Here is a 16373-nt window from a genome sequence, read left to right on the forward strand (position 1 = left end):
ATAAGGCTCCTCTACCCAGCACCAGTTATCTTCTGTTCTTCACCACCAAGCCCATAAATGCTATAACCATATCCCAGGAGCGTGAGGGAGCACAGAAACCACATCTTATGTCTTAGCTGGGATCATCACATTGTTCAGGCTGAGCTATTCCTCTGTGGCGTTATTTCCCTCGTATTTCTGGTGTTTCATCTAACCATAAGGATTTCAGTTCTACATTATATGCACTCAAGGAATGTGTGCACATATTCATGTACAAATTCTGGCTGAAGATGCACGGCCGTCAACAGAGTGCGTGTTATACAGTAGGTGCAAGCTGGCAAAGCCTCACTTTACTGGTGCAGCAGCTGTGTGTCAGTGTAAATTGCTCCTGTGTTCCTTGCACACCTCTAAGCTCTGGACAGGATAATGTCAGAGACCACTTTACCCCTTTGGCTGACGGCATTGTCTGACTTCATTCTCCCTTTTTCCCCTTCTCCCTTCCCCTATTCTCCCTCTTTCCCCTCTCCCTTCCCCTATGTATTTTTTTAAGAAAGCTGTAGGTGATGAGTGAATGTTTTTCAGTTTCATTATGGTCATTTTTGTATAACACAAACTTTATTCTACTAGGATAACTTTTAAGAAACGGCACATTTTTAACCTAAAACCACATATTAAATTTGAATTATTAAAAATTTTTTGGGACTCTGGTGAAAGAAACTGGCAATGAGCATATATTAAAAAATTTTTAAATAGAGTTTTTTTAATAATTGCATTAAAAATGATTCTCCTTAATTTCTTTTTGTGAGGAGTGGGGGAAGGACATACTCTTGAAGAAAAGAATCATTTGACTCATTACTTTATCTCTGTTCTCATCCATTTATATATTTTGATATAATTTTGTATTAATGATCCTTCAAAATTCTCTTAAAACTACCAAATTGTTCCATTCTTTATTGAGTTACCCTAGTAAGACTGTCACGTCCTATTCTTTTCTCTGTTCCACAAAATCATGGTCTTAGATAGCAGTCTGATGGCTGAGATGGTAAAGAATTTGCCTGTAATGCAGGAGATGGGGGTTCGATCCCTGGGTTGGGAAAATCCCGAATGGCCACCCACTCCACTGTTCTTGCCTGGAGACGTCCATGGACAGAGGAGCCTGGCGGGCTCATGGGATTGCAAAGAGTCAAACACGATTGAGTGACTTTTCACTTTCAGAGAGCAGTAGCCTTTTGCCATTTAGCGTTTCTATCTTTAATACTGATTTTCTTTGAATCTATATGTATGTATGTGTGTGTGTGTATACACACACACCCTACTTTATCTCTGTTCTTATAACCAGGAAATATAAGGTAGGCTAGAAGTGAGTGAGAATAGTGTACTAACTGCTAAGTTGATAGTTATAAATTGAATTCTGTTTTGGGGGCTGTTGTGGCGAATGTTTAGTATAGGGTGTATCATAAAATAAAAATTAAGTTAGCTTACGCTGTCAAATGACACTATTTTAAATAGTTATAGAAGACTTTGTCTGTCATAGTAGCATTTTAAAAGGATACAAGCTCTGCATGTTCTTTAGTAAAGTTCTGTATTAGAGTTGCTGTTAAGCTTATTCATTTCTGCTTGTCAGTCTCTACAATTAGCTGAACTCATCAAAGAGAATAATACACTTAGCATTTGTGCTTAATAACTTGATTTCAAAAGTCACTTGTTATGTTCAGTCTTAGGGGATTTCAGTATATTCTGACTGAGGCCTTTTAAAGCTATTAATGGAGAATCCCAGGGACAGGGGAGCCTGGTGGGCTGCCGTCTATGGGGTCGCACAGAGTCAGACACAACTGAAGCGACTTAGCAGCAGCATCAGCATAGTTCCTTCTTATAATTTTAAATTTCTTATTTTGATGATCACAGATGTGTCCAATAGTATTTTGTACCTGTCACATTTGTTTAAAATAGTAATGCTGTTAGCATAAAATACAATTTGTCACCCAAAGACCCCTTCAAAGCAGTGACATCACTTTGCTGACAAAGGTCCATACAGTCAAAGCTATGGTTTTTCTGGCAGTCACGTATGGATGTGAGAGTTGTACCACAAAGACTGAACACTGAAGAACCAATGCTTTCTAACTGTGGTGTTGGAAAAGACCCTTGTGAGTCCCTAGGATTGCAAGGAGATCAAACCTGTCAATCCTAAAGGAAATCCACCCTGAATATTCATTGAAAGAACTGATGCTGAAGCTCCAATACTTTAGCCACCTGATGGGATGAGCCAGCTCATTGGAAAAGACCCTGATGCTGGGAAAGATTGAAGGCAGGAGGAGAAGGGGATGGCAGAAGATGAGATGATTAGATAGCATCACTGACTCAGTGGACATGAATTTGAGCAGACTCCAGGCAATAATGGAAGACAGAGAAGCCTGGTCTGCTGCAACTCATGGGACTGCAAAGAATCATACACAACTTAGTGACTGAACAACACCCAAAGAATTTAGTTTCATGTACACAACCTTCAACATTCATTTATAGTAATAAGTTTATGGCATTATTCATATTTTTAAATAATCTGCTTAATATCTCTCTTCTTGACCATGTGACTTTGCAAGTAGGTTAATTTTTTTTTTCATATTTCAGAGTACATTTGAAAACTGGCAGTATGCTGCTTTAACACTAGAGTTTCTTGGTTATAAATTCAATCATTATAATAGGTAAATAGATAAGATAAACATAAAATAGATAAGATAGATAAATAAATATAATAAGATTTACTTACAAAGCAAAATATGTAAGACTTAGAAAAATACTTTTCTCAGAGCCATAAAATGTAGTTCCAGTGTGGGTAAGATTATATCTTATTTCGTAATTTTCAGATATAACTTTTATTTCTCACTTTCCTTTTTGAGACTTATGGTGCCATTATACACAGGGGTTATTTCATGTGGTTGAGAATTAAAATGACTTATTCAAAATCATATAATGAGATAATGACAAATGTCTGAGAATTGTGAAAATTTGACTTAGAGTGAATTAGAAAGCTAATTTCCCTCTCTTGATGCTATGTTTAAATCCTTCCTTGTTTTGTACTGGGTCTTGGAACTTGATAAAATAACTTGCACTGTGCATCTTCAGAGTGTGGACCAATTTCATTCTTCATTGATTTTCTAGCCTAGCAGCAGTGCCTGGGACCTAGTAGGTCCTGAAAACAGTAAGCTTGTATTGACTTGGATTGCTTTCAGTGACATTCCTGTCAGTTTCTTTGGGGCTGCAGTGAGCCAAGATACTATTTCTTAGAAAGATTTAATTAAACACAGAAGATAATCCTGTTAGAACTTTTTTCCTGAATATTGAGTTGACCAACCACAGGTTTAATTCTCCCTTGTAAACACTGAGCTTTGATTGACCTGATTTCTCTTAAGTTGTTCTAGACTTCTTCCATTTTTTAAAGAAGCTGTATTTCCCAAATCAAAATTACAAGGAGATATCACCTTACATCAGTCAAAATGACGATCATTAACCAGTTGACAAATAATAAATGCTGGAAAGGGAGCCCTCTTGCCTTGTTGGTAGAAATATAAACTGGTGTAGCTACTATGGAGGTTCCTTGCTGCTGCTGCTGCTAAGTCACTTCAGTCGTGTCCGACTCTGTGTGACCCCACAGACGGAAGCCCACCAGGCTCCCCTGTCCCTGGGATTCTCCAGGCAAGAAGACTGGAGTGGGTTGCCATTTCCTTCTCCAATGTGTGAAAGTGAAAAGTAAAAGTGAAGTCGCTCAGTCGTGTCCGACCCTTAGCGACCCCACAGACTGCAGCCTACCAGGCTCCTCCCCGTCCATGGGATTTTCTAGGCAAGAATACTGGAGTGGCTTGCCATTGCCTTCTAGATACATTAAATGCATAACCATGGTTTTATTTAAAAAAAAAAAAAACTGTTCTATGACCTTAATAAACAAAAAATCCAATTCTATTTATATAATTCAAGAAAAAACTCAAGACCAGCATGACTTTTAAAATATAAACATATCAGGTTAAGTACATAATTTTAACACATATAAAATTTTAAAACATATAAAAGTTTTAAAAACATAAAAATTTAAGCCCTGAATTTTAAATCCAAATCTGCATCACCTGTTCTTTTGCAGCAGGAGGTTCCTTAAAAAACTAAAAATAAAGAATTCCCTGGCGGTTCAGTGGTTAGGTGCTTTTAATTAAGGGGGCATGAGTTTGATCCCTGTTGGGGAACTAAATCCCTCAAGCCATGTGGTGTGCCCTCCCCCCCAAAAAATAAATAAAAATAGATTTACCATATAGTCCTGCAGTCCCACTCCTGGGCATATATCTGGATAACTCTAATTTTAAAAGATATATGAACCCCAGTGTTTGTAGCTGCACTATTTACAATAGGCAAGATATGGAACCAACCTAAGTGTCCCACTGACAAATGAATGGATGGAGAAGATGTTTTATATGTATACAGTGGACTATTCCGTTCCATTCCATTCAGTCACTCAGTCGTGTCTGACTCTTTGCGACCCCATGAATCACAGCACGCCAGGCCTCCCTGTCCATCACCAACTCCCGGAGTTCACTCAAACTCATGTCCATCGAGGCGGTGATGCCATGCAGCCATCTCATTCTCTGTCGTCCCCTTCTCCTCCCGCCCCCAATCACTCCCAGCATTAGAGTCTTTTCCAGTGAGTCAACTTGTCGCATGAGGTGGCCAAAGTATTGGAGTTTCAGCTTTAGTATCAGTCCTTCCAATGAACACCCAGAACTGATCTCCTTTAGAATGGACTGGTTGGATCTCCTTGCAGTCCAAGGGACTCTCAAGAGTCTTCTCCAACACCACAGTTCAAAAGCATCAATTCTTTGGCGATCAGCTTTCTTCACAGTCCAACTCTCACATCCATACATGACCACGGGAAAAACCATAGCCTTGACTAGACGGACCTTTGTTGGCAAAGTAATGTCTCTGCTTTTTAATATGCTATCTAGGTTGGTCATAACTTTCCTTCCAAGGAGTAAGCGTCTTTTAATTTCATGGCTGCAGTCAGCATCCGCAGTGATTTTGGAGCCCCAAAAAAATAAAGTCTGACACTGTTTCCACTTTCCCCATCTATTTCCCATGAAGTGATGGGACCAGATACCATGATCTTTGTTTTCTGAATGTTGAGCTTCAAGCCAACCTTTTCACTCTCCTCTTTCACTTTCATCAAGAGGCTTTTGAGTTCCTCTTCACTTTCTGCCATAAGGGTGGTGTCATCTGCATATCTGAGGTTATTGATATTTCTCCCAGCAATCTTGATTCCAGCTTGTGCTTCTTCCAGCCCAGCCTTCCTCATGATGTACTCTGCATAGAAGTTAAATAAGCAAGGTGACAATATACAACCTTGACGTACACCTTTTCCTATTTGGAACCAGTCTGTTGTTCCATGTCCAGTTCTAACTGTTGCTTCCTGACCTGCATACAGGTTTCTCAAGAGGCAGGTCAGATGGTCTGGGATTCCCATCTCTTTCAGAATTCTCCACAGTTTACTGTGATCCACACAGTCAAAAGCTTTGGCATAGTCAATGAAGCAGAAATAGATAGTTTTCTGGAACTCTCTTGCTTTCTCCATGATCCAGCGGATGTTGGCAATTTGATCTCTGGTTCCTCTGCCTTTTCTAAAACCTGCTAGAACATCTGGGAGTTCACGGTTCACATATTGCTGAAGCCTGGCTTGGAGAATTTTGAGCATGACTTTACTAGGTTTGTGACATTGTACAGGAGACAGGGACCAAGATCATCCCCATGGAAAAGAAATGCAAAAAAGCAAAATGGTTGTCTGAGGAGGCCTTACAAATAGCTGTGAAAAGAAGAGAAGCGAAAAGCAAAGGAGAAAAGGAAAGATATAAGCATCTGAATGCAGAGTTCCAAAGAACAGCAAGGAGAGAGAAGAAAGCCTTCCTCAGCGATCAATGCAAAGAAATAGAGGAAAACAACAGAATAGGAAAAACAAGAGATCTCTTCAAGAAAATTAGAGATATCAAGGGAACATTTCATGCAAAGATGGGCTCGATAAAGGACAGAAATGGTATGGACCTAACAGAAACAGAAGATATTAAGAAGAGGTGGCAAGAATACACAGAAGAACTGTACAAAAAAGATCTTCATGACCAAGATAATCACGATGGCGTGATCACTCACCTGGAGCCAGACATTTTGGAATGTGAAGTCAAGTGGGCCTTAGAGAGCATCACTACAAACAAAGCTAGTGGAGGTGATGAAATTCCAATTGAGCTATTTCAAATCTTGAAAGATGATGCTGTGAAAGTGCTGCACTCAATATGCCAGCAAATTTGGAAAACTTAGCAGTGGCCACAGGACTGGAAAAGGTCAGTCTTCATTCCAATCCCAAAGAAAGGCAATGACAAAGAATGCTCAAACAGTGGACTATTACTCTGCCATAAAAATGAATGATATAATGCCATTTACAGCAAAATGAAGGGACCTAGAGATTACCATATTGAGTGAAATAAATCAGAGAAAGACAAGTATCACCCCAGTCACTGAGCCGCCGCCGAGGACTCAGCAGCCTCCCCCTTGAGCCCCCTCGCTTCCCGACGGTCCGTCCCCTCTGCCCGCCTTCTCCTGCCGCCGCCTTCCGCAGGCAGTTTCCACCAAGGAAAAGGAATCCTATTGTATGTCCGCTATCCAGAACCTCCACTCTTTCGACCCCTTTGCTGATGCAAGTAAGGGTGATGATCTGCTTCCTGCTGGCACTGAGGATTATATCCATATAAGAATTCAACAGAGAAGCGGCAGGAAGACCCTTACTACTGTCCAAGGGATCGCTGATGATTATGATAAAAAGAAACTAGTGAAGGCGTTTAAGAAGAAATTGCCTGCAATGGTACTGTAATTGAGCATCCAGAATATGGAGAAGTAATTCAGCTACAGGGTGACCAGCGCAAGAACATATGCCAGTTCCTGGTAGAGATTGGACTGGCTAAGGACAACCAGCTGAAGGTTCATGGGTTTTAAGTGCTTTTAGCTCAGTGAAGCTTAAGTGAGGATTTCCTTGCAATGAGTAGAATTTCCCTTCTGTCCCTTGTCACAAGTTTAAAAACCTCACAGCTTGTATAATGTAACCATTTGGCGTCTGCTTTTAACTTGGACTAGTGTAACTCCTTCATGCAATAAACTGAAAAGAGCCATGAAAAAAAAGAAAGACAAGTATCATATGATATCTTATATGTAGACGCATAGACATAGAAACAAATTTATGATTACCAAAGGGGATGGGGGAGAGATAAAATTAGGAGTTTGGAATTAACATATACATAGCACTGTATATAAAATTCCAAACAGGGATCTACTGTATATAAACATATATACTGTATAACCATATCTATAAACACAACTATAAATGTAAACATACATATAAACACACATATATACTATATATAAATATATATACAGTATGGTATATAAAATCCCAAAGACCTACTGTAAAGCACTATAGTTAATATTTGTAATAACCTATAATGGAAAATAATCTCGAAAAGCATGTGTATATATATATATATATATACACGCACACACACACACACATCTGAATCACTTTGCTGTGTATGTGAAATTAACATTATATATTAACTATACTTCAGTTTAAAAAATGGTTTAAAAACCCTGCATTTCCTTGAAAAGGTGGGTCATACTTAATTTGCTTTAGTCATCTTTTAAATATATCCTGAGCTGTATTTTATTTTTCTTTTAGTTTATTTCATGTATAAATTAGTAGTGACATATAGACAATTTAAAAGAGTGAGACCTATTATCTGGGGAAAAGTTAAATCTTATATATATGTAAAGAATATATTTTATTATGTTAACAGTAAATGCTGATTAGTATTGGTAATTATTTTGAAATAATCTATATTATGAAATAAATAAATAAATTATAATTATAATAATTATTATGAAATAAATAAATAAAATAAAAAAATTATGAAATATAATTTTTAGCTTCCTGATGTTATATCTAAGAATTTATATTAGTCTCTAGAAAGACAATATTTGCTGACTTTTTCTAAGCCAGGATATTATATCATTTAGAAACTGTGACTTAGAAAAACTCTCCTTAGAACATGTAATTAAATGTGCCACTTAAAAAAAATGAATTCTTAGAGCATTGTGTAGCTTATGTTTTGGTAAAGAGGAAAACTGGTTTTCATAAAGGTTAAACTTGTAAAAATATGGATCTTAAATTTGCTTTGCAGACAATTGCAAAAAAATTTTAGGAGAAAATGCTAAACCTAATTATGGTTGTCAAGTCACTATTCAGTCTGAACAAGAGAAGCAGTTAATGAAACAGTATCGCCGGGAAGAAAAAAGAATTGCCAGACGAGAAAAAAAGGCTGGAGAAGATGGAGAAACTGCAGAAGGACTCCTGTGCTTTGATCCTAAGGAACTGAGGATACACAGGTAGTAAAAACCAGAAGTAGAAAAATGCTTGTGTTGTAGTTGCTGCTTTTATGTATCATTATATTTTTTTAGTTTAGTTTTAACAACTTGGATGATTCTTCTAGTCACATTTTCTTACAATAGAATAGAATTTTGTTGTATGAAAACCTAATTTTCTAGAATAAGAAAGCAGTGATCTGCTTAATTAGAATATTCTTGGTTGCATCCACAGAGGTGAGATATTTAGGTGCTGTGCTTTATGAAGTGTACACAAATTTATTTTGAGACCTTTTTCTTTCCTACCTTAATGAATGCTTTTTCCCATGTTGTTGAGAAGTAGAAAGGAGGTAAATGAAATAAAAGCATTATTATACATGGTATTTAAATATTGAAACCCAATTTAAAAAAGGAACTTATTTATACTTTGTTAAATATCTTTGGATTGTGAAAAAGAAAATTATAATAAAAAACATTAAGTCAAACTTATCAGATGATGTTATCTAAAAATAGTACCTGAAAATGTGTTGATACTTACATGATTACACGGAAAATTTCAGGCTTGCTAATAACTTTGTGTCATTTAATTTCTTGTCTTTTGTAATTGAAGACTACATGAAATAGTTATTATAGTGACTTTGTTTTAGTATATGCTTTCTATTGTGAGATAAAAATGACAGATTTAGCCTATTATTTTTGTATTTACAGAGAGCAGGCTCTCATGAACGCTAGAAACGTTCCAATTCTGAGCAGGCAGAGAGACACAGATGTTGAAAAAATACGTTATCCCCATGTTTATGATTCCCAGGCTGAAGCCATGAGAACATCAGCATTCATTGCTGGTGCAAAGGTATGTCATTGGTATATGACCACTTTTGGATAACATGTCTGTTCTAGAGAAAGGACACATAGATTTTTCCCTGTTTCATTTTACTATGCTAAATTGTTTATTTAAATATTGAAGAAAATGAGAAAGTGCAGTTTATGTGAAGTTCTTAGCACACAGTAGGTATTCAGAACATGCTTGTTCTCCTCCCTTTCATTATCTGTGCAACTTGTGTTTTTGAGTTTTAGCAGTTGTACCACTTTTAACTAAACCTTACACTGTGTATTGCACGTGTTCCCTGGCTGCGTAACTACATTTATCTTCAGGAATACCACGTAATTACTGTGTGCTTAAAGTTCATCAGCGTAATATGGTTTGTGTTTATATGAGATATCTGATTCATGAATGCTTTTTGTATGTGTATGTGTATTTTTTCTGTTTGTTTTTGTTTTCCTTTAGCTACGTTTCTTTGCTAGTGCAGTGTCATGAAACCAATAGCGTTTTCCCCTCTCTCTTTAATTAAAGAATCTTTACCAGAGACATTATTCTATTTTGTATTATTATTGGATTTTCAATTTTTTATGTTTATAGATGATTTTACCAGAAGGAATCCAAAGAGAGAACAACAAGATGTATGAAGAAGTAAAGATTCCTTATAGTGAACCGATGCCAGTCGGCTTTGAGGAGAAACCGGTTTATATCCAAGACTTAGATGAGGTAAGATTTTCATTTTATAAATATAGTTGATAGTTTTGATGCATGGTATGATTTTGAATGCATTTGTATTGGAAAAATTATTTTTAAAAGTTGGTTCATACAGTAAAGAGATACATGCAGTTGGTTACTAATGAAATAGGAGAGTTTAAATTAAAAAAATATATACATAGATTTGTTTACACATTGAACATATTTACATATATTTTATGTATGTATTTGTATAATTATATGTTTATTTTAGATATTTTAGCTCATATTTTATTTACCTCATGTAAGCTGACTCAACTAAGTTGTTTTAAAGGATTCATGTATTGTATTCATATATCAAATGGTCAGCCTATAATAAAATAGAATATTATTTGAGGATAGGACCAAATTCTAAACTAATTAACTTTCCCTCAGCTTTTAAATTTGAATAATTGCAGCCCTATGGGAAAGATGCATGAATAGTACTATTCTTATTCCCTTTTGTTTTGATTTACCTTTAGTTAAAACTTTGCTATAATTGCTTTATCTCAGAATAAAATATTTTTTCATTTAAAGTACATATATTATTTAAGGTTAGCCTTATCATCACCAAAGTGAAGTTGCTTTATTTGTATATATATGTAAGTCATATGAAGTCATTCAGAAATATCAAATAATATAGGCATACAAAAGGAGCAGCATAAGGAGTAACTACAACCAACTAAAATTGGCTCCATTCTATTCATATGGGTGCATATGTGTTTTGATTTTACAAAAATAGAATTATATCCATACGTACTTTTTTCTGTGTTTTTATATATATATATATATACTTACATGCATCTTTCTATGTCAATAGACATATTTTTACGACATTATTTTAAATCACTATGTGGTATTCCAAGTTGTGTCTTCATTACTTTTACACCAATTTCTTATTGTTAGAATTTTAAGTTGTTTCTTACAAGTTTTTATAGTAGACTAAAATTGTCATTAAAACTTACATTAGTGGGTTTCAGCATTTGCATCAAAATTACTGTAGAATTTTTTCAAGATCCAAATGCTTTGATCCCTATTAAATCATAATCTCTTGGGTGGGACCCATAATATCTATATTTTGAAGATGATTTTTAGAGCTCTATAGTTGACTCTGAAATGCAGGCAAGGCTGAGAGCCTGTAGAATTAAATAGTTATATATATAATTCTTTTTAAACCCTACCAATTATTATAAGGATTATCATCATGAAGATTTATTTAGTTTTATATATTAAATATTAACTTTTTTTCATGTAAAAACATCATTAACATATATTGTCTTTATAATGAATGGACCAGGTCTTTTTCTCTCATACGTATTTCCAAATAAATACTTTGTTCACTTTAATGTAGATTATAGGAATAAAAGAGATTTCTGAATGGGTTCTTTCTATCTGCAGCCTTAATGTCTCTTTGCCATGTAGCCTAACACACTTATAGGTTCCCTGGATTAGGATGTGGCCATCATTAGGGACCATTATCCTCTCTACCACACGAGATGTGGGTGACCACAATTTAGCTATTCACCTGTTGACAGACATCTGTGTTATTTACAGTTTTTGGCTGTTATGAATTCTGTGAGTCTATTTGGGCTGCTCTAAGCACGAGGGCAATGGCAAGCCACTCCAGTACTCTTGCCTGGAAAATCCCATGGATGGAGGAGGCTGGTAGGCTGCAGTCCATGGGGTTGCTACGAGTCGGACACGACTGAGCGACTTCACTTTCACTTTTCACTTTCACACATTGGAGAAGGAAATGGCAACCCACTCCAGTGTTCTTGCCTGGAGAATCCCAGGGACAGGGGAGCCTGGTGGGCTGCCGTCTATGGGGTCGCAGAGAGTCGGACACGACTGAAGTGACTTAGCAGCAGCAGCAAGCACAGATTAGGTGGCTTAAAGAACAGACATTTGTTTCTTCACAGTCCTGGAGGCTGGAAGTCCCAGGCCAACATGCCAACAGTTTTGTTTTCTGGTGAGGACTCTTTTCCTGGATTGCAGCCCATTGTCTTCTCTCTGTGTCCTCATGAACTCACATGGCGTCTTCTCTATGGTCTAGAGACCTCTGGTGTCTTTTCTGCTTCTTATAAGAACACCAGGCCTATTGGATTAGGGTCTTATTCAGATGACCTCAGAACCCTAAGGTTCTGTCTCCAAATATGGTCACTTTGGGAGTTAGAGCTTTAGTTTATGAAACTTCGGAATACATAATTGCATCCATAATGTGGAAATAACTGCTGCAGATATTGGTGTACAGGTTTTTGTGTGAATGTAAGTTTTCATTTCTCTGGGAAAAATATCCAAGAATGCAATTACTCAGTCATATTATAATTACTTGTTTAGTTTTCTGAGAAACTGCCATAATTTTTTTCCAAAGTATCATTTTATATACCCAACAGTAATCCAGTGTGATCTAGTTTCTCCACATATTCACCAGCATTTGGTGGGTATCACTTTTTAAAATTTTTATTTTAGCCATTTTAATTCATATTTTTATATATTACTTGTATTTTTCTTCTTGTGGTTTAAATGTGCGCTTTCTTAAGGGGCAATAATTGGGGAATACTACATTCAAATGCAGTGTGTCATAAGTACATAAGTAAACTCTTCGATGGCTTAGCAGTGTAGATAATGATCCCAACTAGATGCTGTTACTATGGATGTTAATATAGAGCTCAGGAAAAAATATAGATGTTAACAGACTGTTAGTTTAGTTAGATGCATCTGTTAGTTTGGATCTTTTTGAAAGGCAGATCTTTATGTATCAGGAGAAATGCTCTTGAAGATGTTATCTTTCTCTTTTCACTGAGATCATAATTGGATTCTGCTCCTGACACTCCTGTGGAACAATAGATAAAATGCTTTTATGTCCTCTTACTGACTGAACGTCGCATCAGATAAATTTGTCCTGTCTTTCTTGTCTTCTTAAAATAGTTCTGTAATTTGATTAAAAAGATAAGGATAATTTAAAAATTCTAAAATGATGTGCAAAATTGCTGTTAATGCTCTTAAATGGGTTTTGTACTTTCTTGGAGAAGGAATAATCCAAAAAAAAAAAAAACAAAAAGAATCATTAGATGGGCTTCTGTATTAGATAGAACTCACTCATTTAGAAGTTAGAGAAATGAAACTCAAAATAAGTTGTAGCAATGAATACAGACTGTTGGCTTTTCTAACCAAAATATCTGGTAATAAAGCTGCCTATGCATTCAGATGGATATATAAGTTCACATGATGTCATCAGATCTTTTCTTCGGTCTTCATCTCTCTGTCTATTTCTGTCTTTATTTCCTTCTCTTTCCCTTCTCCCTTATCTTCTCCTCACTCTCTTTTATCCTCTGTTCCCCTCCTTTTATTTCTCTGGTTCTTTTTATCCCAACTCTCAGATACATACTTTATACATGTAATCAGGGAAGAACGTAAGACAGCAACTCCAAGCTTTCCTCTCCCCTCATTCTAAAAGCGAGAGGGTTTTCCCCATTTAAAAAAAGAAAAACTCCTGGGATGAACTCTTATCTTCTTGACTTGGGTCACCAGGTCATTTCTGAACTACTTTTCCCGCGGTAGGAGTGTGGGATTCTTAATTGACTACGCCTGCTTACTTGTGTTTCCTCACCCTCAGCCCTCTGTGAGCCATCAGGAGTCAAGGAGGAGTTTCCCAAAGGGAAGATGAGGCTGTTATCCTTAAAAAGGAGCGTGTGAAAGATGCCAAGCAGACAGAACTGTGTCTTTGATATTTTGATGAAAGAGTGAGGTTTACTTTTTTGTTGGTGTTAAATCAGTTGACTACTGTTTCCACAGGTGGGAGTTACAGTTTTTAAATAGCCAATAGAATGTTATTTGGCAGAATCGGAATACTGATCCAAATTTAGTTTGGAAAAGTAATGTAAAAGATACATATAATGTTTCATTTGAGAAGATAAGAAAGTTGAGTCCTATAACATCTGAATGTAGAGAGTCTGAGGATTTTTGTGACCCCAGATTATTGAATCCCATGTTTACAGGCTAGGTCCTGGGGAAAATTATTAACAGAGTATTATCTCTGATGTTAAGTTATTCCATATAGTGTATCTGACCCACGCCATTTCTGTGGAAGTGATTAATACAGTAGGGGTATGTTGTGCAGATTTCTGTGGCAGCACAGAGAAAGCAGATTAGCAGGTTCACAGAAGTCTTCATGGAAGTCAATGAGGGCATAGGATTTTGCCAGATAGACAAAGGAGGTGGTGGGGGTTGTATCATAGGCAAAGGATGCTCCATGAAACAGTATGTGACCTTTTGTAAACAGGTATTTCAGTATTATTAGTATGCAAGCTACATATGTAGCGTGGGAGCAAATTAGTCTAAAAAGAGACTTAATGGCAAGCCACTCCAGTACTATTGCCTAGAAAATCCCATGGATGGAGGAGCCTGGTAGGCTGCAGTCCGTGGGGTCGCTAAGGGTCGGACACGACTGAGCGACTTCACTTTCACTTTTCACTTTCACACATTGGAGAAGGGAATGGCAACCCACTCCAGTGTTCTTGCCTGGAGAATCCCAGGGACAGGGGAGCCTGGTGGGCTTCCGTCTATGGGGTCACACAGAGTCGGATACGACTGAAGTGACTTAGCAGCAGCAGCAGTACACATGAAGGACTTTGAAAACCATACATAGTAAGTTTAAATTCAATATTGTGGGAAATGCTACTTCTTAAAAGTAAATGATCAGGTATTTTTTCACTTACAGAGATTACTCTCGTTGCAGTAAAAAAAAAAAAACTGATGGTTGAGAGTAGAGCTGCTGCAATAATTCAAGGGAGAAATGCTGTGTGCCTGAATGAAGAAAGTGGAGCCTATCCAGAAAGTGGGACAACGGAGAATAGGTAGCTTCTAGTTAAATGTTAGTAAATGTTAGTTTAGAAGTTATATAACATCTGATGACAAGTTAAATGACAGGAGATGAAGCAGAGAGACGAAACTGAGATGTATCCGGGGCAACATGGGTGAGTGCTGGTGTCATTTATTAAGATGAGAAACAGGAGAAGAGGAACAGGGTGTGTGTGTTATGTCCAGGAGGTCACATGTTGGTGCAGAGCGAGGCTGTGTGAATCCAGGTGGTTGAACTTGAATCTTGGCTCCCCATGTTCTAGCTGAAAGACTGGGGCCAAGTTACTCTCTGAGGTCCAGTGTTTCACCTGTAAAATTGGGATGATAGTACCTACCTCATCATTTTATTGTGAGGATCAAATGAGTTCAGTTCAGTTCAGTCGCTCAGTCATGTCTGACTCTTTGCCACCCCATGGACTGCAGCACACCAAACCTCCTTGTCTATCACCAACTCCCGGAGTTTACTCAAACTCATGTCCATGTCCAGCCATCTCATCCTCTGTCATCAAATGAGTTAATATATGTAAAGCACTTGGAAGAATGTTGACTACTTAAGACATTTTAGATAGAATGTTAGCTTAAAATGATAAATGTAAACTGACACTGGTGAGATCAATCTGAGTATGGATAACATGAAAAGACTTACTGTTTCTCTGGAAATTATATTTATTAAATATATTACTTCTATGTTCATTTATACTCTTCAGGTATTCTTTCATTACAAGTACATAGTCACTCTATGAAGACATAGTGTAGTTTCCAGTTAGTTGATAGAAAATAAGAAACCTGTCACTGTATTTATTGACATTTGTGGTTATCTCAAGACTCAGTTTGGGAAAAGGGAAGTAGAATGAGTATAAAAACTGTTACTTTTCTTGTGGTTTACTGTGTTCTCTGAGCCTGAAGGGATCCTAAAGCTAAAAGAGTTTATTGACACAGTTTGATTCAATCAGATTACAAAAGCAAGAAAGCTAAAGAGGCATCCAGAAAAACACTTCAGAATGTGAATCATTTTTATGAGATCAATTTGAACAGGAAAAAATGTTACTAAACCCTGGACGTACACCCAAATAAAAAACCTTTTCCTGAAGTATCCCACAGGCTGCTTATTACACTGTCAAGTGTATTATCAGTTTCATCAGCACCATGACCTTGAATTCCTCACTGCTTTTTTTAGAGGTGTTATCAAGAAATAATAACAAAATCTAAAGTTCAGAGTATTGCAGTTTCAGCTTTAGCATCAGTCCTTCCAATGAACACCCAGGATTGATCTCCTTTAGAATGGACTGGTTGGATCTCCTTGCAGTACAAGGGACTCTCAAAGAGTCTTCTCCAACACCACAGTTCAAAAGCATCAGTTCTTCGGCGATCAGCTTTCTTCACAGTCCAACTCTCACATCCATACATGACCACGGGAAAAACCATAGCCTTGACTAGACGGACCTTTGTTGGCAAGGTAATGTCTCTGGGGCGGGAGGAGAAGGGGACGACGGAGAATGAGATGGCTGGATGGCATCACCGACTCTGTGGACATGAGTTTGAGTGATCTCCGGGA

At 37.1% G+C, this 16373-nt stretch overlaps 1 protein-coding gene and 1 pseudogene across 2 annotated transcripts in view; both read left to right on the forward strand.

The window, feature by feature from the left end:
- The window catches only part of ASCC3 (activating signal cointegrator 1 complex subunit 3), a 352215-nt gene that overhangs the window by 71748 nt on the left and 264094 nt on the right, over positions 1-16373 (forward strand). For both annotated transcript variants that reach the window (XM_088840691.1, XM_088840692.1), the window contains 3 exons: positions 8229-8433; positions 9118-9259; positions 9827-9952. In XM_088840691.1, the coding sequence (XP_088696817.1) occupies positions 8229-8433; positions 9118-9259; positions 9827-9952 (473 nt within the window). The remainder of the gene's footprint in view (positions 1-8228; positions 8434-9117; positions 9260-9826; positions 9953-16373) is intronic.
- Positions 5486-7166, forward strand: LOC129561022 (eukaryotic translation initiation factor 1 pseudogene; annotated as a pseudogene).

The sequence above is a fragment of the Moschus berezovskii genome, chromosome 10 (genome assembly GCF_049115385.1).
Source record: "Moschus berezovskii isolate FMDL1 chromosome 10, NW_MosBer_1.0, whole genome shotgun sequence".
Taxonomy (NCBI): Eukaryota; Metazoa; Chordata; class Mammalia; order Artiodactyla; family Moschidae; genus Moschus; species Moschus berezovskii.